At 41.8% G+C, this 23,661-nt stretch overlaps 5 protein-coding genes across 9 annotated transcripts in view; 1 reads left to right on the top strand and 4 right to left on the bottom strand.

Annotated features, from left to right (window-relative positions):
* Positions 1–1,460, top strand: part of bsh (brain-specific homeobox) — a 4,436-nt gene extending 2,976 nt beyond the window's left edge. The window contains exon 3 of the mRNA XM_011299415.1: positions 1,104–1,460. Within this exon, the coding sequence (XP_011297717.1) occupies positions 1,104–1,363 (260 nt within the window). The 3' untranslated portion in view covers positions 1,364–1,460. The remainder of the gene's footprint in view (positions 1–1,103) is intronic.
* Positions 1,461–5,766: 4,306 nt separating this feature from the next.
* CdGAPr (GTPase-activating protein CdGAPr) lies at positions 5,767–15,258 on the bottom strand. Of its 4 annotated transcripts, none has more exons than XM_011299412.1 (4): positions 14,837–15,258; positions 13,854–14,043; positions 11,120–11,659; positions 5,767–11,031 (listed from the first exon to the last, which is right to left on the bottom strand). In XM_011299412.1, exons 2-4 carry the CDS (start codon positions 13,917–13,919, stop codon positions 7,474–7,476), a joined length of 4,164 nt encoding a protein of 1,387 aa, XP_011297714.1. In that variant the 5' UTR covers positions 13,920–14,043; positions 14,837–15,258; the 3' UTR covers positions 5,767–7,473. The 4 variants fall into 4 exon arrangements, with proteins under 4 accessions (XP_011297714.1, XP_011297715.1, XP_011297713.1 ...); XM_011299413.1 differs by lacking the exon at positions 14,837–15,258 and adding an exon at positions 14,188–14,431; XM_011299411.1 differs by lacking the exon at positions 14,837–15,258 and adding an exon at positions 12,652–12,739 and having other exon boundaries at positions 13,854–13,939.
* Positions 15,259–15,530: 272 nt separating this feature from the next.
* LOC105263384 (uncharacterized) lies at positions 15,531–16,581 on the bottom strand. The gene is made up of 3 exons (XM_011299570.1): positions 16,388–16,581; positions 15,930–16,286; positions 15,531–15,854 (listed from the first exon to the last, which is right to left on the bottom strand). The coding sequence occupies exons 1-3, from the start codon at positions 16,442–16,444 to the stop codon at positions 15,531–15,533; spliced, it is 738 nt and encodes a 245-aa protein (XP_011297872.1). The 5' UTR covers positions 16,445–16,581.
* A 95-nt stretch (positions 16,582–16,676) lies between these two features.
* LOC105263292 (S-phase kinase-associated protein 1) lies at positions 16,677–18,502 on the bottom strand. Of its 2 annotated transcripts, none has more exons than XM_011299409.1 (3): positions 18,318–18,502; positions 17,607–17,885; positions 16,677–17,526 (listed from the first exon to the last, which is right to left on the bottom strand). In XM_011299409.1, the coding sequence occupies exons 2-3, from the start codon at positions 17,883–17,885 to the stop codon at positions 17,317–17,319; spliced, it is 489 nt and encodes a 162-aa protein (XP_011297711.1). In that variant the 5' UTR covers positions 18,318–18,502; the 3' UTR covers positions 16,677–17,316. The 2 variants fall into 2 exon arrangements, with proteins under 2 accessions (XP_011297711.1, XP_011297712.1); XM_011299410.1 differs by lacking the exon at positions 18,318–18,502 and adding an exon at positions 17,944–18,200.
* A 559-nt stretch (positions 18,503–19,061) lies between these two features.
* Gdi (GDP dissociation inhibitor) lies at positions 19,062–23,355 on the bottom strand. Its single transcript, XM_011299408.1, has 4 exons — positions 22,976–23,355; positions 20,663–21,076; positions 20,378–20,591; positions 19,062–20,248 (listed from the first exon to the last, which is right to left on the bottom strand). The coding sequence occupies exons 1-4, from the start codon at positions 23,134–23,136 to the stop codon at positions 19,709–19,711; spliced, it is 1,329 nt and encodes a 442-aa protein (XP_011297710.1). The 5' UTR covers positions 23,137–23,355; the 3' UTR covers positions 19,062–19,708.
* Positions 23,356–23,661: the final 306 nt, after the last annotated feature.

Here is a 23,661-nt window from a genome sequence, read left to right as displayed (position 1 = left end):
GATGATCTCCAACGATTTTCCATAAATTAAATTAATCAATGAAATTTCTAAAATAAATATGGCAGATATTTAGGAATTTTCGTAAGGGCCTCAGTTGGACCTCATCTCTTAGAAATAACTGAAATCACCTGGACGAGGCATTAGGGACTGATAAAGATAAGTTAATCTCGACTCGGCTCTCGTTGAATGGTTTGGTAATTGCAGATAACTGCGTCGCTTTAGAATACTCGACACGATCGTAGGTACGAGTCACCGCATCGCATCTGTCTAACCCCATTTACCTTTGCCTCGTACACCCAAAATGGCTCCGTCTTCTTCGAGGGGGTGGTTATGAGGTGGGGTTTGAGACTGGGGTCCTTAATGGAGTTAGCCTGAGACATCTTCCAAGGAGGTAGGCCGTAGGATGCTGAGGGTAGAGGGTGAACAAGTCAAGACACGATGGAAGTGGTTGTGCAAGTACCAGGGCAACTTACTAACTCGAGTACTTTTACCTCTCACTACCTCAAACCCGTCGCCCTTACTTCCACAGCTTCTTCTCGGCAGATTCGCGGCTCTTTCTCACGAAATTATTCAATTATCGACTAAGTGCCCCGTCCGGACATACGACTCCCACGTTAATGTCCCCGAAATTTTATTATTTCCTGGAGAATATTATTTATTTGTTTAATGTGCAGTACTGGAGATCAGAACGTGCGATTTTTATCCCTCGGAGTTTTTTTTATTTGGTTAATAATTTATCAATTGTATTAATTATTCGATAAATCGTAATCATCAATTTTTACATCCTGATTTTTTATTGAGTATCGTAATAATTCAATCGAAAACTGGGGGTTTTCTCGGGAAATAAAGGAGATATCGAAATTTTCATTATTACATTTTTTATACCTCTTATTCCGCTCTACAAAAAAGATAGAAATGATAATTTTGAAATTCTCCATAGATTCCGAGGTATTCCTGAAAAACGCAGGTATCGAAATTTCACAGAATTCTTCAGGATTTCCTGGAGCGACTGCTGGCAGGGGCGGGAGAAGGGGGGATAATTTGTTGATCAGTACAATAAATAATTGCATCGATGATTGGTTTTTTTTTTTTTATCGGAATAGAGAGACCTGTGGATTTTTCCCTGAACGGCGGTCGCGAGAGTCACGCAAGTAGTGACGCCGCCGTGGACTCAGACTCGGACGAGATCGACGTTCTTGGAGACGAGGCACCATCACCACCCCAGATGACATCACCAGCCCTCCACCTGCCGAGACGTACCATCTCATCGCCAACAGGTTTCCACCGGTCGAATCATCACACCCTGAGTCATTCCCTCCAGTCCCCTCACCAGGAGCAGCTACTACAGCGTCATCATCGCTGAAGAACATCCGTCGATGCTCTCACCGACGTTGTGCCGGTGGTAAATTTTACCCTTCATTACTAGGCATTCTTCAGCACTCTGTCCCAAGTATTCCTGATCCCCCCGGGACTCCTGGGGGTGTGAAAAAAAAATTTTTGTCACCTCGAATCTAATCTCGACGAATCGAGATAACTCCGAGGTCGAGTGCAATCTATTTTCGTAATATATCGAGGGTTTATCCCCCGTGGCAGATGCCCAAGAACTTTCAGTGATGGAACAAGACAGTGTATCAAAGTATTTCTTACGGTTAAACCTGTACATAAAATACTCGAATGATATTGTTAAAGATAAGTCACAACTAGATGATGAAAATTAAAATAATTGAGGAAAAAAACGAGTTGCAACTTTCAATTCAAAAAATTTTCAAACTTTTCAGTTCAACTGCTAAATTCTCTCAAAATCCAATTTTCCGTAGCTTCTCGATAGTTTATAGAAAATATTTATAATATATTTATAAAATATTTATAATGACAACTGAATAATCAGCCCGATGATTATTTGACGTCGATGAATTGTTATCAGATAACAATTCGTATAATTACCTCGAATTAAAATAGAAAAATCATGGTGATGCTGGTGATTGCCGACGGAACCTGTTGCCACTGGAGTAAATGGTGGGTGTGCCTAGTGTTGTTTTAGTGATTCCTGTTGACGCAGACCACTGGGCTGACCTGAGTTGACAAAGACAGAAAATGAGAAAAGGGGAGGCGGAGCCGACGGATACGTCGTGCTTCCAGTTGGGGGTGAATCCTAATACCCAGATAATGGGAAGTAATTGCGAGGGATCAGAGCAACCGTTGCTACTCTGTAGAATTCGGGGCATGTAAAGGGGGATTTTCGGGGTGATGAGGGGGGGTTAGTGAGGGGGTTGAGAGTGAAAGCGAGTGAAATACACCGGCAACGAACAGCGGGGATACGTAATCACGTTATCGGCACGAAATCACGGGGCACACGTTCTCAAATACGAGATATCGCTATGAACAAGGGTGTGCGTGACGTAGGGAGATGAATAGTTGAATAAAAAAATTACGGGAATTGGGCGAAATTGATGGAAAAAGTTTCCAGCGCTTCTCCATCGGATATCGAGTTGATTGTTTTGTTCTTTGATTAGTCTTTAATTAATCGTGGGTTTTTTTTAATCGGGCGGTGAAGGTTTCGAGACATCGGGTGGATAAATTAATTGTTCATTTGATTCTCCGATTTTTTTATTGGTTTTTTCGGTAATATTTACGAGTAGGGTCAGCAGGTGATTATATACTGAACAATTGGAATTTTTAATAACAAAGTCGCTGGGAATTTGAGTGAGAATTTGGGAATTCACGGGAAGTGGGAAATGTAAATGCAGGATCAATCGATTAGGGGATATTTCAATCAATAGTATTTTAAATGAAAAATGGGGAATATGTTAGAGTGGTAATTGAGGAAAAATAAAATAAATGTGAGGAGTGGACTGAGGGTGGAGACACGTAGACGTAACATCAATTTTATCCTTTGATGTTTGCGATAATCCACTCAGGCATTTCCATTGAATGCCAAGTTATAGGTATAGGATGTCCCCAGGTACCGGACTGTTCACAGTTGAGTGGTTGCTCATAAATTAATGTGATCACGGCTACTGTTTACGATGTTTATTAGATTGAGTTAAGAAGGCTATTATTAAGGCACCGTAAATAGAGGGACAGATGGATTTACGCTCTCTGTGGAGTGCGGAATGCGACGAAAATAATGAAATAAAGGACAATGAAGTGGTGGATGGAGACGGGGTACCAACGAGATCAAGGAACAGAGGATGACAAAAAAAATGAAAAACTACAATGGGAAAAGGGGCAAATTGCAGGGTGAGAGGTGATGGTGTACGAACCTAAATGCAGTGGGCGTGTTCCATTTACTTTCATTATTTTTACCCGTAGGAGGGCTCAAACGATACGCACCTCTCGCATTATGTACCACCTTTCGTACGAACATATTAAATTCAACCTGCACTATGTGGCGAGAATACCACTAATCATTTTTTTTTTTCTAAATCTTCTTTCATTTTTTACTCTGTTTTCACTCTTCGCGGTTGAATTACCGCACTCCCGGATATATTCAATAAAAATTCCGTTACTTTTCCGCTATTCCTCGTATTGAAAAATAAAATTCGATGGTAAATTCCGGAATTTTTATCGGTAATTCAAATGACAATTACAAATGGCGGTTATAGGCAAGCGTTTCTCGGAAATTCAACGCAATTTTTTATAATCGATAGAGGAATTTTAATTGGGAAATCACAGGATTTTTAATGCATTCCACACGTTGGTGACTGCGTCCTCTGGAATTGAATGATTTAATTCAATTATCTCAATCCCTCGATCCGAAATCCATTGATTCTCTCTATAAAGTATTTCCAATTCGATTGAAATATCACAGCTGTGAGCGGGTCAATTTTTTTCTCGGTAAATCCATTGATCAGGTCTAAATCAGTTTCATTAAAGATCAATTGATCCGATAATTATTGATTTAATGGGAAAATACGAGGGGCTTCATCACAATGATTACAATAATTATAATCATGAAGAGAGTTACCCCGTCCAAAAAATGGCAGAAATTTCTTAAAAATAAATTCTTTCCCATTAATTTAATTCCAGAGGGTGAGTGTGCGGTGATTTAAAAAATGATAAAGATATTTTGGGGCGGGAGATTTAATAAATGTCCTTTTGATAATTTTGATTATTGAAATTCCAGCGACTCACGTATTTATCGTAGCCCCAACAACGAGAGGGTCATGATTGTATGTGCAACGTTAGGCTAACAAGCTGTCAAGACGTCGGCGCGTGTCACTCGACTCCTCATCGTTGGATAAATCTCCCTCTTGATAGGTCCTGTGTGTTTTGGCCACGTCTTGATGTGTCTCCCCGCACACTGGGATTGTCCCAGCCTAATGGAGCAATATAGAGGTAAGGCTCGGATGGCCACGTGCCGCTTAACTTGATCACCGAGCAATCTGTTCTCGTTTCAACCTCGGTCTCTTGCCCACTACAACCTCACCAACAACATTGTCGTAGTTGTCCAGTGAGCACCAGTCGAAATATGTACCTGATTCGATTTGGCGTCAAAAGGGATGGAGCCGGTTGCTGAGTGGCGTGAGAAACCAGTGGTTTCCCTGATTTGATCAATCATTTTCCAGAATTCTTTTTTATTACCACCCACAATCCACCACCTACCCACCACCCACCAATCAAATGCAATTATTCATCCCTCAAAATCAAAAACAATTCGGGGTAAATCATCCATTTACCCCGAATTGTTTAATAACGATTTATTATTCCATTGATAATTTATTAAGAATAATGAATATAAGTGGATTAAGAAATTTTTTACGAAATTTAGAGAAGCGGTTGATGAGTGAGAAGATATCAGGTAAATTGTTAAAGCAATAATTGATTGGACTGGAGTTAATTGGGGATGTTTAAGATGGATTGATTAATTACATTGCCATTCATAGCGGTAAGAGTAAATTGTGATAAAATAAAAATTTCTGTGACTTAATGAGTGATAAATGAATGAACAATGGAAGTGGAGTAGTGCACATGTCCGGTAATGAGACACGAAAGTCTCAACGATGTGTTTTCACCCGATTTTTACGCTTTTCTCTGTGGAGCGGAGTCAGAGAGCCTCCAATTAGTCACTGGTTATTTAGTTACGAGTTTTACCGGTCCCTCGAGGATTAAAAAAAAAAATAAATAGCCGTAAAGGGTGAGATTCGTATCGCTACGACGTGTTTAAAAATAATTACCTAGAAAGATTCAGCGATAGTCACGGACTCCTCACCTACGGGTCGAACTATGGAACTCTTCTTTTTTTAAATTTTGCCCCCTTCGTCCCGCAAAGCCCTTGGGTTCTTCTGCTGTCAAGTGGCTACTCGTTTCACTGGGTATAAAGGCACACACAACAGTTCGAACATCCCTTTCTGTCAAGGCTAAAACAACGAGAACAAACAGCACTTCTTGTTGAAAATCTTCTCCCTCGGTCTTACCATCGCTGGCTTCTTCCACTGGGACTCACTCTTCCGGCACTCCAGGAGCACCCACTCACCCTTCAACCACTCTATCATCAGCGGTTAGAGAAGTAAAGACTCGAGACACTTCATTCTTTTTTTCTCTTCCTCTCTATTCTTCTGGGTGAGTGGAAAAATCCGTTTTGCGTCCGCCGCGGGGAATGCAGCGCAGATTTTCCTATTCGTCGAAATTCTGGAGTTCTGGGTTTAATAATATATTCAATCAATTCTTGAAGATGAAAAAAAATTGAAGAAAAGGTGGAATTGGAATGCGTCAGTATAAAATAATAAATGGCGATAATAATTTTAATATTTTTTTATTGTTTACACAGAATTCAGGTGTTATCCTAATTTTTCATTGCGATTGATTAATGTAGCGGAAAGACGAAAGACATTTTAATCTCTTTAGGAATAAATTGAGGCGCCTTAGGTACACTCTCACATACTCTCGATTTCGCTCATTTTTCCCTCAAAATAATTCCGAGTAATTTAATCAAATCGTCACAGTTTGAACCTCGACAGAGTAATCCTACCTGTATTCATAAAATATCTATTAAATCCTGGAATCTCCAAGTTGCTACAGATCATTTACTAAAAATACCAACTTCTTAGATTTTTATTACTCTTTGGCTCCCCTTCATCCTCGCTCAATCGAATAATTAAATTGTTACATTGAGAATATAATCCGTAGGTATAAAGCACATGAGCTGGGCTGTCCACGCATTAGAGAGCGGTTTAATATCCTGCAATTATTTTATGACCACAGAATTTATCGTTTAATTTCCCATAATATTCTCGATAGCCTTCAATTTTTTAGTGAGACAGTATCAGACCTCTTCTCTCTTAATCACCAATTTCTCCCTCACTCCATCCAATTACAAGCCAAAACAACAAAAACAAAATCCACAGAGAGAATAAAAAGTTTCTTGATGTTTCAAATGAAATGAAATAATTGAAAAAATCATGTTTTTACGTTCAAGAAAATTTTCTCTGTTCAACAACCTAACAATTATCGTAATTTCCGTAATTATCAGTTAATCAGATCAACATGTGCCTACCGTAAAATGAAATAACGCAGCATTAATGCGGTAAATTATTATTTACAAGAGAAATGCACATAGACAACTGCGGTGGACCTGTCTACCGCAGATAATACACTGGATAATATAAAATCCTCATCCAACAGAGTTATTAATTCGATTGTAAAAATTGTCGCTCAATCGTGGATTTCATTGCAATCATCAGTAACAAGGATAAACTAATAAACGAAAAAAATAATGAAATGTGAGATTTGGAAATTGAACACAAGAGTAGATCGAGTATAAGGTTTCAGCGTAAAAAAAATTGTTACTCTCAATCAATATCAAATGAGATAAAAAAAAAAAATTAATATCACCTCAGAACGATATTTCCCAGGGGATTTATTTGATTCCTCCTCCTCTCCTTCCCAGTGTCATACGTTTCTCCCATTTTTTCCCATTTTTTTCCCATTTTTTCTCATTACTTTAATAAATGCATTGAATTTCGTCGTTAAATTTTCTTCGATCCATAACACTCCGTTTATAAAAAAAATTATAGCACAAAACTTAACGCGCATATGTACAAACTGGCACGCGTAGGGGTCTATCAGCCTGTTCACTCGATCATCAGTGATTTCGTTAGATTCTCTCGAAATTTATTCACCTCGTGGGGCAATTTTCATTCTTTTTGAATGGAAATCACGAGAATTCAGTGATGAAGTGATAAAACAACTAGTCGCACATCAAATATGAAACCCGGATCGAGCTAAAAATTCGGAATTTCCAAATCTTATCACTTCACACCTGAATTCCCACTATTGTATGAATTTCCCTAAAATATGAGATACTCAATTCCCATTCTGAATAAATAACGTCGAATTAATATCTGCAATACATCAACATATACTTATCTTCAATTGCCTATAATCTTTTGATTCCTCATTAGTCCTCGAAATAAAAAAAAAAGACATCAGAAATTCCCTTAATTGAAAAAAGCCTACAAATAGTCAGTAGAGTCAATGTAAAGAGGGTCTGGAAGCCCGCTGTTTGAGTCTAGCAAGAAGTGCTTGCTCTCCAGTCTCATCTCTCGCTGCAGATCCCCTGAAGCTCTCACTCCTGTACTTGTCCCTGAGGAAGATTCTCCTCTCCTCCTTGTACTTCTCGATTCTCTCCCTGCACCTGGGATCACCGAGATCAAGCCCCAGATTTTTCAGCTGGAGCTTCTCATTGCTCTGCGATGAGGACATGGATAGGCCACCACCGACATTCGGTGTGGAGTTGTGCTGATAGTCAGGTCTGTCAAATACCTGTTTGATCCTGGGTGGCTCCTCAGTCATTCTGTTGAATTTTCCCTCGTCGAGAGATCGACTGAGAGCAGCCCTGGTGGCACGTGCGTGCCTCGCCCTGAGACAGGGTGGTAGATACTGATTGGAGCTCTCATCGGACTTTCTGGATGCCTCCTCGTACCTCATCCGCCTCTCCCTGACACCCTCCCTCCCATATTTCTCCTTCTGAAGTGGAGTTTCACTGCCAACGCCCCCTGACAGCCTCTGGAGCGCCAGTTCCTGGAGGATCGCTGCAGTATCTCTCAGCACCACTGACTCATCAATGGGCGATGATGTATTCGAGAAGGTGCAGGAGGAATCCCTGGAGATTTCTGAGGCTCCCTCAGGATCATGGGCAATCTCACATGCCTCGGCAGCATTCTCAGAGGGTATAACCACCTCGTCACTCCTCATGGAATTCATATTGATGTTTCTCTTCAGGTGTTTCGATAGGTACCCTGGACCCATCCCCTGTTTCAAACTCCGGACGCTCTGTGTCTCCCTCTCCTTCATCAATTGATTGTTCTCGTCGTGGGATTTGTCGGAATTTTTCGGTGATCTTGTGGTGGAGTCATTCAAATTACTGCAGTATACGTTGTCGTTGTCCAGGGGTCGACTGTCGCACTGGGGTTGATCATTTCCATTTTTCTGATCTCTGTATTTATCCTCCTCGAGACCTGGCGTTTCTTTATCGTTAACCAGTTGACACATACACGAGTCCTTGCACTCTGTCATGTCGTAGATGTCCTCGTTGGGCTCCTGCAGGGGACTCTCTGTCATCTCGCTCCCTCCAACGCACGACGTGTCCGTTTCCACTGTAGAGCCCATCGTCAAGTCCAGAGACGTCCTCGAGACATTATCCGACACTGAACGCTGACGTGGTGGATCTGTAGCTATCGCAGCAACTGTTCCCTCCAGGGGATCACTACCTGTTGGAGTCGTCACTGACTCTGTCGTTCTCTCGATCATCACCCACTCCCCAGAGTTCGTTGTTGTCTCCAGGGGCTGTGTATCAGTGTTCGTGAAAATTTTATCTGAACTATCGCAAAGAACGAATCCTGAGTCTGGAAGGTCCTCCAGGGTTTGCTCGCAGGACATCGGTGAGTCCAGGTCGGTGGCACTGGACGGTAAATTACTGGCTGGTGGATCATTTCGGTGAGGAATCGAGGGACCCACTGACGTCAAGCCCTGACTTGGAGGAAATGAATCACGACTCGTGCACAATGATTTTTCATCGTTCTCTGGAGTGATATCATCATCCTCTGGTGCTTTTTCTCCCTCCTGGAGATTTACAGATCCACCCTGATCTTCGATCCCACAAAAATTATCACAAGACATCTCTCGATCCTGATCGCCACACTTTATTGTCACAGGCACACCATTAATATTATCCGACCTAATGCTACATTGACTAGTGTTGCTGGATAATTTCAATTCCCCCAGCTTTCCCGGCTCCACACCAGATTCATCAGAAAAATCGAGGGGCAGTGTGAAGCTTCGAAAGCTTATTCTGGGGCTGTTGGAGGCTCCTGGAGATATTGGGGTAGGCTGGAGGGTTTGGGATGGACTGATGGGTGTCGAGGCCTCCGACAACAGCGGCAGATACCCCGGAGTCGTCAGAGGCGAGGGCGTTTCCATCCCATGGACATCAGCCGAGACCATTATCTGATCTGGACTCTGACTGTCAATAAACCTGAGCTCCACGTCGCAGTGCAGACGCTCCTCTAGTCTCGAGCGTTTTCTCTTCGATGCTCCAGTCACTGAGATACATGGTGGAGGATCATTTCTCTGACGTCTCGGAGAGGCCTCCAGTGACGCCACTATGCTTTCCTCCTCCGAGAACATTCTCATCTCCCTCTCCTCCAGATCAAAATTCAATTGGATCTCTGAGAGGTCTAGGGGAGAAGCAGAGCTGGGGGCATCCCCGAGGTGATCGAAGTACGAGTCGTGGGAAACTGATCGACTGTGGCCACAGGGTCTACTAGGTGGAGGTATCATCAGGGGACACAGGCTGTCCTCTCCATCGAGGCTGTCAGCACTCTTGACTGGTCTCAGTCGTCTCAACGAGTTCAGGGAACTGGGAACAGTCTCAGACTGGGGTGGAGTGCCCACTTGTCTCGTTTTTCCCCTGACACCGAAACCACCTCTACCGAATAATGCACGCCAATTGAGAGAGGGCGAACGTTTCGACGAGTTTCTCTTCCTCGGGAGATCGATGACAGTGTGATAGTGAAGGGGTAGACCTGCTGTACCTGCACCTACCTCGATGTACTCAGAGTCTGTTCTCAGGTTACGATTCCTGGCTTCCTCGAGGCTTAGCAATCTCGCTGGAGTGGTGATTGCCAGGGATTTAGGACGACCCACTGGGCCATCACTGAAAATCAACTCGGCGTAGCACACGAGAAATTCAGTTACCACTGCCTGAACACCGACACCCTGAAGTGCTGCCACTCCACCCACCTCCAGCTCCTTGCAGCGCAGGAGATTTGGAGCCCATACTATTGCCACATTTCTTGGTGTCATTCCTGTCTCACCGCCTCTGGCTGCCACTCGCACCAGGTGACGCATCAGGTACTCCAGGGTCCTGTAGTGGGGTGGAGGTAGCTTTCTGACTGCGTCTCTCATTCTTCGAAGTCTCTCGGCATCCGTTCCAGCCTGAACAGCACTTACGAATGTCGAGTACAGCTGATAGGTGCACAGAGGATTGGGTAGCTCTCTGAAATACATCTTCAAGAGGGAAGCAACCGAGTGAATATCCTGAAGAATACTCTCGTCTGAGTGCAATGCTGGCACTCGATCCTCATCGAAGGCATGACGCAGTCGTTGGATATTCGACGTTACACCACTCAGACGATAAATACCGTCCACCAGGCCGTGGGTCTCAATGAATTCGGCGCAGCACGTCAGCACTGCAGGCACATCCTGGCCGGAGTTGAGCAGATGCTCCCCCAGATCACAACCAAAAACTCTCTCCTTGAGGATACCAGATTGTTTGAGGCGTCTTCGCGATGGCCGATTCAGGATGAACGATCGAAAGAATGCGATGAGCTTGCCGTGCTTCCTCAACACTGGCTTCACTGGTAATCTCGATCGAACGGTTGTAGAGACCGTCAGGTGGCGAGGTACTTTGTCACCGATTACAGCAACGCACTCGGCTGGAAAGAAGCCCACGGCGAAGCCCTTCTTTCCTCGCCACCAGGTGCTCTCCCCTGGCGGTGGCATATCAATAACTGATATCATGTCACCAACCTGGTAACAACAAATTTATCATTTAAATCGTTATTCAATGACTTAATGATTATTTAATTATGAATTTGAGATTATAAATAAATTCTACCTGAAACGTAATCTCATCCTGTGCCTGTGCAGCATAAGGCCGCACAGCATAAGCAGCAGCAACAGCTGGAGTATTGATGGGACAAGAGTCAGACTCAGGAACGAGAATTCTTCTCCCTCGGTTGTCCAGTTGGAGCCAATTGAGAACTGGACCGCAGTTGAGACCATCGTGATTCAATTGTGAAAATCGTTCCAGATAATTGGTTATTAATTCACGAGTATTATCGGACTGCGTCTCAGGCAGTTTAACAAGTGATGAGAATTTTCGATCGAATATGCAGCGGTGCAGCTGCTTGTCGAACATTACAAAATTGTCGTACGACCTTTGGAGGGTCCAGCAGGTGTCACCGGATGTCACACGAACAGCGAAACCACCGTCATTTGGTACTTCTGTTACTGACACCTGGAGTCCATCCAGCTCGACGTGCTCGTAGTGGAAGTGGGCGCACTCATCGAGTTTCGGAAATCGTGCCACACTTCCCATATTGCTTCCTGAACTCACTGGAGTTCCCATCTCCTCGGTTCGATTACATCCCAGACCCTGGAATTATCCAGAAAAAATTTTATCAAGTCAATAACGAAATGCCAAACGAACACGCCAATCTAAATCCTCTGGTTTTGTTAGAAATTCATTTATCTCGAAAGCTATTGATTTTTGGAGGAAAGTTTTTTTCTCAGAAATTTAATTCAGCCCAAAAAAAAAAACTCAGGCTTTTTTCTGTCACTTGATAGTTTCCGAGATGAGGAAATAATTGAAAATAGTGAGAATGAATTTACTCTGGCGTTTATTAATCGTTTAATGTGTTAAATCTGAAGGAAAATTTTTGTTATAAACAAAATATCAAAATTCCAGGGACATTTACACTATTTTGGGATAAAATTCCACAAAGATATTTTAATTTGCGCTCAGACAGATTAAAAATTCTTCCAGTCTATCCACCACACAATCACTAAATGTCAGAGTTATTTTTACAGTAAATTGTTTTCATCGCCAAATTCCAAACATTTATTCGGACCGCGTACAACGACAAGGACACAAATATCAGAAGACGGGGCAAAATGAAATTGTCTCATTAATTCCCAGGGACGATTTTTCCAGTATTTTAATTACCTACTGTTGAATCGGCTCATTAAAAACCCAATAATTAAAAAATATGATATAAAATAAAACAGTCAGACCAAAAAATTCCAATATTTCTCTTGGATCATAAAATAGTCACAATTACAATTAATTGAATAATTAATCATGAGTGCCATTGAATGTGTGAATGGCTCGAGAGATAAAAATTATTGACAGTCATTCGTATTTGTCATTCCACCGTACAAAAACATCGGAGAAGTGTCTATCGACTTAAAACGAGATCCATTTTGCCCCTATCCCCTATCCCGCATGCGTTGAACATCCCGCCTTTGGCTCCTCTCTCCCCAGACGTTTAACAACACCCCACCAGTCAACAAATTAAAAAATTGTCAGTACAACAAAGCCATTAGCCAACTCCACAATAACTCGTGTATTAAATATCGATTAATTACGATAATTGTGGTAATCTGGAGTACCTCGAGATGACACGAACAGCTGCTGCAGCCACTGAGCACCCGCCACATTGCCATACGAGTTATTCTAATCACAAATGCATTAATCACCACGTTATCATTAAAGAAAAATATAATTCCTGGATTGATAGTGGCTTAGTGCCCAATTTTGGGACAGCGACCACTTCGTAGCTGTCATCTGCATGTCGTTCGATTATCGAGGCACGCCGAGGGGATGATATTTGTCATACAGGGGGATGAATGCCCCATAGTAATCAATTATTTATATCTGTACCATTTTCTTGAGCACATCGTCAACGCAACTGGGTCAGAGTCTGGGTACTGGGTGTATTCGCGGCTGTTTTTGTTGATGAGCAGAATCCCACGCGCATCGATATTTCGATCTGCACTTCATTCCCTACACGAATTTTTCGAATTTCTCCAATGATTACAAAAAAAAACTAGGGGAAATCAATTTTTCAACTGAATTTTCAATTGCAGCGTGGACCGCGATTTTTCAGTGGTAGAATTTTTTTATGAAATTTCTCTCGGATTCAACTTTTCACGGAGGCGAGCGTGGGCGCAGAGGGGAATCCGAATTTAATGGGGAAGGGAGGAATGGGTGGCGAGACCATTGGAATAATCATCGGGACAAGTGTACGAGGTGAGTATGTTAATTTGCCTCTGGTTTTCACAATTCCGTAGGCGAGAGAGACTCTTCGAGCCTATATTGGATTGGTCGAGGTGCGCGGTATTCTATCGATTTGCTCTCCCGCGACAGCTTTCAAGTCCGAGGGATGGAGCACTTCCGCAATGCGTGGTCCATCCGGTCTGTTAATTCAGGGTTGGGGAATTGTCGGGAATTAACTCTGGGGACTCCAGAGAACTCGAGTCGATTGATACGAGTTAAATACTTAATCAGTGTATTTAAATTTCACTGGTGACAAGAAATCCTCTAAACTGATAACAAATCCATCTTAATTCCCTTAAATCCATTAACTTCGCCGTCAGCTGGATGATTGTAAATAAATCGTTGATTATAGAATATAATTGGAATACAATTCCTTTTCCTGGATATTAAATAGGCTTGAGGCCGTCGACGTTTTCCATTGAAAATACTCATTACCGGGATAATTACACGAGTGAGTCGTGAAACTGTTGAATTATGGATTAAAATGACGAGATATTGAACGGAGGTGTACCTTAGCTGCCTGCGGCTCGATGTCGGTGAGCCGTTGGGCCCGTGGTCTCTCAGAATGTCCTGGCATCACCAACAATCCTCCTTAATAAATAACAAGAACGAGACCCCCTCCAGAGCTCGCAATCCCTCAGTACAGCTCCATCGATCTCAAATTCATCAGTGAAATACCAGTAATTCTGAGCGTATCATCTCTGCAATCAAAAGACATGAGTCAGTGATAAATTTCCCCAGATGTTGAGACTGGAGTGACGACTTCAGAGTGGAGTTCTAGGTTAGGACGTTGGCAGTACCCATTAGGCTAATAAAAACAAAAGAATAATGATCCAGTGCAATACCCTGATATCACTCCATTACTCATTCAACTCCATTTGCCTTGGTACCACCCACAGAATTATTACACCGAAGATTCCAGTCCTATCACTCCTGTTATGTCACTAGCACTGGTAACGATTATGCTGGCACGATACTAATGACTGGATATCACTGCCATTTCCTCTCAATCATCATGACATTTTTCTTTTCATCCACAATTGACAAGGTGGTCTCGATTTCCTCGAGAATCATATCGCCAGATGTGGAAACTTCCTCATCAGCACAGACGGATAATTCGATATTTCAGGGAAATCAATATCAATTGAGAGATCGAGAGGAAGAATCAATCGTCCATGGAATTTTTATTGTCCAGCTCTTCCGTTTCTTTCTTTTTCATTTGTTTTCTTCTATAATTCAGTCACAAAGTGCCAGTGAGACAACTCCAGTTCAACTTTTTTATTATCCCATTATCTCGGAAATAATCGACGCGAGACGAAAATGGTAGAGAAATTATTTGGAGCTTGTTAGATTTGCGATAAAAACATTCCGGTGATTTATCGTCGAGAAATCAATGGTTTTGGGGAAAATGGGGGTTGTAGAGGTGAAATTGAAATGGTATCGTTTTAACACATGACTTCTGAATTCTTGATGTCTGGTAAATAATTTACTCACATGCAACTGGAGTTCTGTCTTTCGTCTGATTTGGATTGGGAGATGTAGCTGGAGGTGTTGGTGGCACTTGGATAATTAGGGATCACTGGGTTAATTGTATGGAGCACTCACACCTTCGTAAACAAAAGTATTTGGATGGATTTTGATAGTCCACTGACAGCAGTGAATCTGAATCATTATTGGGGCACTCTATTTTTCACTGGGCACTTTCGTGCACTTGCTACTGCAGCTGGATGCAGATGTGGGGCTATAGATGTTGAGAATTGAATTTTTTTTTTCTTTTGGGGGGGGACTTTATCTACGCAATGGTTGCTCTTGCACCAGCCATGGCAGAGCAACCACTGGGACGCGCTCGGAAATAGACGAGATCTGGTGGATTTGATTCACGAGTTTGCCATCTCCGTTTTCGGTGCGAGAGCAACGGGGATGAAGCACTCGTCGGCGACGAGGTGATGAACGTACTTCATTGTATGTTGTCGAACACACCCCACTTTTTTACGGGGTGGGGCGCAAGGGGTCGCGCACTGTGGAGGGAAATTTAAATCATGCTCGACACGAAAAAAAATTGTTCACGTCGTTTTGTACAGTAAAATGCAGTTTAAAAATAATAATCCGCTCCTGATGATTCATTATTTGAACTGGTTTTTAAAATTTTATTATTTTGAATTTTTTCAGTTATAAAACTCTGAAGAACTCATAATTGATAATTTTTATGTAAAATCGGTAATAAATTACACATAATCGTGGTGGAGGTATCGCTTACGTCAGGAATCTCTAGGGTTTCACAGATTTCTTTTCTGAAACATTCGTTGACGGATTGTGAGACGATTGCCTCGAGGGCTGAGCTCAGGATTTTGCATTTTGTGAAATCGTCGTCGAGATCAGTGAAATTGTTGTAGAATGTTGTTCTGTCAGTGCGGAGGGTGTATTTGGTGTGGGGATGGAGGGACTGTAAATTAATCAAATACTCCATGAGGTGTTCCACCAGGGGTCCAAGGCCCTCACCTGCGAATGGATGCTGGAGCAGAAGAGTGTCACCTCAAAATATGCGAACAATACAAATGGAAAATCAATTCTGGTATCGAATTCGTACCTCAATTTTGACAGACAAATAATCCCTCAGGTGGGAAAATTTATCAGCCCCTGGGTTTTCCGAGTTACTCCTCAATTCAATGAAATTCCCATCAAAATACGTCTTGTAGACAGATGGAATTTCTTGCGTTCCTCTCGATTTCTTCAGAATTATCTCACCAAGAATCGTTCCATTCAGAGTGGAATCATTAAAATCGAGGGTCAATACCTCCTCCAGCGAAAACTTGGTCTCCCCCTCGTTCGTTATTTGCACCCAGCAGTATTTTCCTCTGGGAATTAGCTCGATGTCGATGTGACAGTATTGTTTACTTCTCTTGGATTGTTTCTTCGTTATGGATTGACTGAGATTCGAGACAATCTGGGGGAAAATTTTTCGACAGAAAATTTTTTAATATTAATTGTAATTGGATTAGCTTCAATAATTCAATAATTAATTAATTCTTTGAAGAAAATAAAAACCTTCGTCACGATATTGATGCATATTGAGACGTCAATTAGGGGGAGATCCATTGCCATTGGCAGGAAGACTAAGACTAATTCAAGTCAACCGAAAGCTTTAATTTGACTCATGACAAAAGGATTTTATTTGTTGAGTGTAACGATCGTTTCAAAATTTGGCGAAATAATTATAAATTACGATTTTTAAATTTTATCAATAAACAATATGATTACGATGAAAAAATGGTATTCAAATACTGAATAGACTGCAGTAGTGGCTGATGGGGCGTATAATTGAAACGCAAAATAATTATCGATTCAAAAACATGTATTCTTCGATAAATAACTCACTGAAGACACGAATGTGTCCGATGAAATCTACCAAACGACCAATTTATGGAAACCGAGGAGTAATTAATGGTAGCTCGAAATATTACAACGCATAATTTAAGTATTAATACAGTTATATTACTTAAAGCCTACATTGTTAAAAATTTTATCTGAAAATTCGAAGGAGCTGCCGTCGAAGAACAATTGCTGAAAAATTCAAGTATGTTCCGCTGATTCTGAGATGAGTATTCCAATTTAAACAGTAAATGTTTATTGACCCACAAGTTCCTCGAATTTTCCTCAAATTTTTAACACCATACAATCTAAACTTTCTGTGAATTCAAGCGAGACTTATTTGATACAAGACTATTTATTATTCGTTTTATATATTCTCTCGTTACGATGATGAATCACAAGTCCCTGGAATTTAATTTCCTTACAAAAGAGAAACAATTAATTCAGCAGCCATTGAATCCCAAAGTTCGAAATATCAAATGTTCTTGTTCCTTCCTGAGACGACGATTTTCAATTTAACTTTGAGAGATGTGGACTCTTCAACCTCCTCCATACAACGAAGATAACGAAAGTCAGTGGAGCAGTCGAATTATTGGGGTATTCATCTACTTCTCCTCGCACCACTCGTTCTCCTTGCGAACCTGCTCTTCCTCAGCGGCTGTGAAGTCGTTCTTAATGTTGAAAGTCTTGCGGATTTCCTCTGGGGTTTTACCTTTGATCATGTTGGCTACTGTCTTGCAGGTTACATCCAAGAGACCCTTGATGTCCAGGTAATTGGCGGAGAGGATCAGCTCGAAGAGTGTGCCCTGATCAACCTGGAAGAATGAATTAATTTACAAGTGATGAATGATGAGTCGAAAACAATTAATTTAATTTCAGCAATTAATTCTTTTACCTTCAGGAAATCAGCGTCCCAAGAGCTGATGTCATCAGTCCTCTTCTCTTTGTTCTCATCGTCCTCTGGTGGTGGTGGATCGTCCTTATGATAAGTCGCCCACTGGATGACCTTCCTGAGAATTGCCGAGTTGACATTCGGCAGGGGTACAACCTCTTCCTCGTCCTCGTCCATTCCCAGATCCTCCAACATAGTCTTAATCGTCACCGAGCACTTGGCAATCTCCACGTCCACCTCGAAAATCTCACCATCAGAACTCTGAAGCTTGATATTTGGCATCTGAAAAAAAAAATCACGATGCCATCCTGAAAAAGCCCCAATAGTCGTCGATGTTTACCTCTCCTTCCGAGACTTCCTATTTCATTAAATTAATCTCACTCCTTTATTCCCGAAAAATATTGATTCTCGAAAACTGAAACTCAAACATTGAAACACACAAAACCCCGACAAAGAGAATTCCAACCCCCATACCAACGGATTTCCTCCATTTTCCAGTGATTCTCACTGGGAAAGTCCACTATTGTAATTTCCTCGAGAGGAAAAGCTGGATTTCAAGCAGAATGCAACCGCCAATTTTTTAACACGTAAAACCGTCATGGCCACAACCACAACAGGCGTTTATCATCTGCGTTCTGCCTGAAATCCCATAACGACTTTCCAGAATTTCCACCGATTCATCATTAATTCGAGACAATGCAATGGAGGTCTTACCTTGAAACCGTTTAATCTGGTCTGCGAGCAATAGAAAATGACGAGTGTCAATCGAATTGTTGGAGGATGTGATCAAAGTTGGATTTACCCACGTCCAATAAATGCTGTCCAGATATCACGGAATATCCTGTCCTTTACGGCCTTGTGCTCGTGAATCTTCTCCGTCTCTTGTTCCTCGTACCTTCCCCTGAGCCCCCCGCAATGTTGCCAGCGCAGCGTTGCCAGAGGCGTAACGACGCCGAGCGGGAAAACCCGCGACATTTGAACTTCCACGACGACATTTCCGATTTTTGCAAATATCTCCAGATTGCATGAGTAAAAAAAAAATGTTATGAGAAAATTTTTTATAGATCGCGGTGAGAGCGACAAAAAATTTCCCACAAGATTTTCTCTATCTCGTATAGATTTCAATTTATCTACGATTTAGTTCTATGATTAAAATGCCAATGAAAAACGTCGGGAAATTCTTCTGAATGTATTTATTTAATATCTTGCGAAGTATCCACAAAAAAAATGAAAAATAAAAAATCTTCCTACAAGAATCTGAATAAATGCTTCACTGCCCGCGCGACAATAATGAATAACTCGTTAATTAATTATTATTAATTTAAAAATTTATAATTTGACATTCTGAGTGTCTTGCCCTCACAACACACCACATATACTCAGTATACGCCTCCGGGAAATCAATCTGATGCCGCAATTAACTGAAATCCACTTAATCTCTCGTATTTTAATGATTGCATTAATCAGTAACATAATAATAAAGTAATAATCATTCCTATCATCTACGGAACGAAGGGAAAAGCACGTGCGAGCCCCCAGCCACTGAAGAGCTCTGAGATTACTATTCAATCATCTAATTTAAAATCAGCCACTCTCCACCCCCGATACCTTCACAATAAATCATCATTTATTTAACGTTCTCCATAATAATCACACATCGTCGTTAAACTATCACGTGCCTCTGTGAATTCCCTGCAGATTGACTATCGATTGCTGTAAAGACAGGTAAATAAAATATACATTTGTCATTGTTCAATTATTTTATCTTCCATCCATGTTCTTCCAAGTTATTCTGAATTATTCGATAAATTCCTTACTGAGGCAGCACGATTAGAAAATTCGACAGATGATGTCAGCAACAAAGTGCTAAAGTCAAAACGAACATTTCAATGAAACATCAATTTATCTCGATAACTATTGATCTCAGATAATTACGTCACAGAACTTTTCTGTAGCCAATTAAATTATCGACAAATAAGTCCTCCGAGGTTTTCACCTTGAATCCAGAGGTTTCAAGATAAATTGATGATAATCATCAGGCAAATGTTAATTTCAAATATCTCCCTTTATCCCTTCGTTGCGGCTGTTAAAAAATGATAGGTAATTTACTGATCCTCGTCGCCAAGCTCCTGCTTAACTTTATTAAAATCAAAGTCCTCTCCAGTGGCGCGTTTGAATAAATCAAGAACGTCGAGGCAAGTGGTCTCGAAGTGCGTTGTTGCATCGTAACTAGTGGATATGAACAATTGGCTGTCGACACCGTCATCCGTTGGCTTGTAATAATCGCAGACTGACACAAATTTCTGGGCTATTGGGCCCAACAGATCAAGACCAGGCTTGATCTCCAGCTCGGGATTGCTCGTCTCCACTGTCGTCGAGACCATCGCAATGAACCATCCCTTTGCTGCTACCAGGTGGGTGTATGACACCAGGGAGACGTAGATATCAGACTTGCGATTCACTTGCTTCTGGGGAATGATTATTTGAGTCGAGAGCGAGTCATTCGTGTGCGGGAGTGGGTGATTCAGCAGGCAGATTGCACGCACCACTTGGCCCACTTTTTTCACTTTGTCTGGAACGTACGTCGGATCGCAGAACACCTGCTTGCAGACTGCAATCTCCTCGCCTGAACGAACACCAACGACCTGTAATTTTTTTCACACAACCTGTAAAATATTTTGGAACTTTTGGGATCTTTGGGATTTTTTCCTGAAGCCCGAGTTAACAGAATTATTTTCCAACAAAATGATAATTCCGCAAGTTTGAGGATTTACCTTTCCCTCCTTGATGATAATCTCGTCAATGGGTTTATCAAGCATGTAGGTGCCCCCATAGATAGCACTGAGCCTGGCGAAGCCCTGTGGCAGCTCCCCAAGTCCATACATAGGATAGAGATACGGTGATTTTCCATAACGCGCTAAACTGTCGCTATACAGCTTAATACGTTTAACAGTATTGATAGCAGGCTGAGAGATGTAGTCATCATTCCTATTCACCAAAAATGTCCATTAAAATTTTCCCCTCCGTAATAATTTCAATTCGGAAAATGGAGAATTCACCTGTGAAGGGCCAGTGCATGACCTGTAAAATCCTGAGTATTGGCCTCAAGACTGAATTTGCTGTAGAGTGCACTCATTGGATTGGTGAATGGATCAAACCCATCCCAAGTTTTGGGATCGTCCTCCTGCATGTTCTGAACCCAAGTGAGAAAATTACGGAATCGTCGTTTCTCGAATAGTCCCATGAGATCGCTGGAGAGTGCCTCCTGATGATCAATCGGTACTTTAGAAATTTTTCCCGATTTGTAAACGTACGAGCCCTCGATTGACTTGAACTCGAGATAACGCGTGACACCGGTGTGAATCAGTAATTTAACGAGTAAACCATTTGCCATGAGAAACTTGGGGATGAGATCGACATTCCAGTCACGACCACGTCCGTACATTTTGTCGGGTGGCGGTGCTTTGAAGTGACTGAAAAATAAACAGAGGTTTTTTATTACCCTGAAAAAGTTCCATTGTCAATGAATTGTCAAGGGTGTCAAGGTCCCAGCTCTCCGATCCTCTCCTCCCAGAACAGAATACCCTGAAACACTGATGCAGAGTTGTATGCCCGTTCATTGAAATTCCTTTTGCACTTGAAGGCTTTTCTCTTCTACTATTTTTCATCGGTACAATTACTCTCCACGCAATTCCCATTTCCGAGAAAATAAATCCGCACAATTGAAAAGTTTCCCTTTATTCATTCTTCTTTGGAATTGATATCCAGGATCTCTCGAGTTTCTCAGTACCAATAGAAGATATTCAGGATTGAAGTGGGAAAACAGAAAGTATAAAAGCCCCTTGGAGACTACTCCTTCGACTTTGAGGAGGGGATTCTTGATGGAAATTGAGGAGAAGGCTTTCCCAAGGCAGTCCGACATTTTTAATGAAGAGAACAGTCAATCTATGTGTTTTTCCACCCGTAGTGACCATTCTAAAAATCGATTCCTCCACCGTAGGAAATAATAACACGCAAGACGCCCACAGTTGCAACTCGACCCGATGTGACATCTCGGCGCCACGCTGTCTGCTTTTTCCATTTACATTTATTTATTACCGAACTAAACACCAACAGACTGAATAATACGAAACCCCAGAGATCCACCACATTTATTCTCCCCATCTGTTCTCATCATGAATCATTTCTCCAGATACTTTGCTTCGTCTTCCATTCTCATTCAACAATTAATTACAAATTTAATAATAATTTAAAATCATTATCCATTACTTCATCACTTTTTGTCATTATATTTTTTGTAGTGAAGTGGAATAATGTGGAATAAAATTATGGAATATATTTAAAGAGGTGGGAATTCTCTCGGGTTTTCGAAATTATCTGGGAAAAGGGAAAAGAGCAGAAGGGGAGCGACGATTCGAAATAATAATGAACATCGATTGCCTCCTCACGTGTCATCACTCACGGATCGACACACATATCCGCAAATGGTTGTCAGAGCCCACTAACCTACAAAAACAAGCTTAATAATCTGTTTGCGAGCTTCCCGTGGCTCGGTAATGTCCAATTGATCACCCCAGAACGGAAGAAACCATTCCAGGGCGGTTCCCCGTAATCCCAGCATTCCTTAATTAACGTCAATTATCGCCCGACCCTGATCCTTCCTACACATCCAAAGGTCCTGGTATTTTCATTCAGCCACCCTCACTCTGGATCGCCCCTGAATTCAAAAATGCATTTCCGAAATGGACGTGTCTCTCAACACATCGAATTTTTAATTATTTCCTCAATTAAAAATAAAAGGGGTCCCTCCCAATTCATTTCTAATTACCAATAATTACTAAAAATCCTCTGAAAAGCGATCTATTTACCCATTATTTATTTAATATCCGAATGTCATGGAGGAATAATCCTAAAACCCTGAAGATCGACCTGCAATTGAATTCCACCTGGAAATTTCCCGGAATGCGAATTCATTTCACCCCAGAGACATCGTACATGTGTTTTTCATGCGCCCCTCCAGTCTGCGATTGGAGTATCTGAATGACATGTCTGTTTTTTTTTTTCCTCCGACAAATGTTTTTTATCCCAACATTGTCGTGCATGATAAACAAACAATTCCAATTACGTATGTCACAGAGAGAAATGATAATCCACCAGACGGGATATTCCACTGAGGAGAGTATCGGGGATTTGAGTAACTGATGGAAAATCAATAAATTCACTCTGGAGTTTCGCCTTGACTCGCAAAGGAATGGGAAATTGTTTCGACCTGTTCTGGCCATTTGGACTGTTTTATCCTGGAAATGGAGAAGTGTGGGATGGGATAAATATGGTGTCAGGGATCTAGATAAATACTTCTCGCAGATACTTACGCGAAAAAATCCTCTAGGGGTGTTATCGATGCCGATTCTCCTCCATAATACTTGTTGCGATCAACGTGTAACACTTTTTTACCACTGACGGATAACATACCAGATAAAATGCATTCTTTGAGGCCGGTGCCGAGGACTATCGCGTCGTATTCTTCATCCATTGTTCAGCTGGTTCTGTACTCGGGGTTAAATGGACTCGATGGGGTAGAGGTGATGGATTTCGCACCTTCTAATGGTTTGAGATCGCGGATTGAGCGTTTGATGATCGGTTGGTGGATTCTGCCAACTCGCACAACTATTATGCCGGAACGGAAAGGCGCTTCTTGGCCTCTGCCTCTGGCTACGTCAATTGGTGATCCCTCTGATGCCCCTCTACACCCCCTCGACCTGGCGACATGCACCGCTGAATTATTCTGGTGGAGCCGCTCGTTATCAGCCAATCAGCGGGTGTCTCGGGTACTGTCGACCAATCGAATGCGGGAACAAGTCACTTGACAAAATGGAGGAGCAATTGGTTCACGGTATTGGATCACCCCCGACCACGTGGCTGCGGGCTTTTTTTGATTTTCCTGAGGACCAGGGTAAATCCTCTATATTTTATTTTATAAAAATACCAATAATATTTCGAATATCCCGCAAAATTATTGCAACTTGAAGTATTGTAATGATAATAATAATAATAATAA

Source organism: Fopius arisanus, unplaced genomic scaffold (assembly GCF_000806365.1).
Source record: "Fopius arisanus strain USDA-PBARC FA_bdor unplaced genomic scaffold, ASM80636v1 scaffold00014, whole genome shotgun sequence".
Taxonomy (NCBI): domain Eukaryota; kingdom Metazoa; phylum Arthropoda; class Insecta; order Hymenoptera; family Braconidae; genus Fopius; species Fopius arisanus.
Note: the sequence above shows the minus strand (reverse complement) of the source record. Positions and strands in the feature narration are given on the sequence as shown.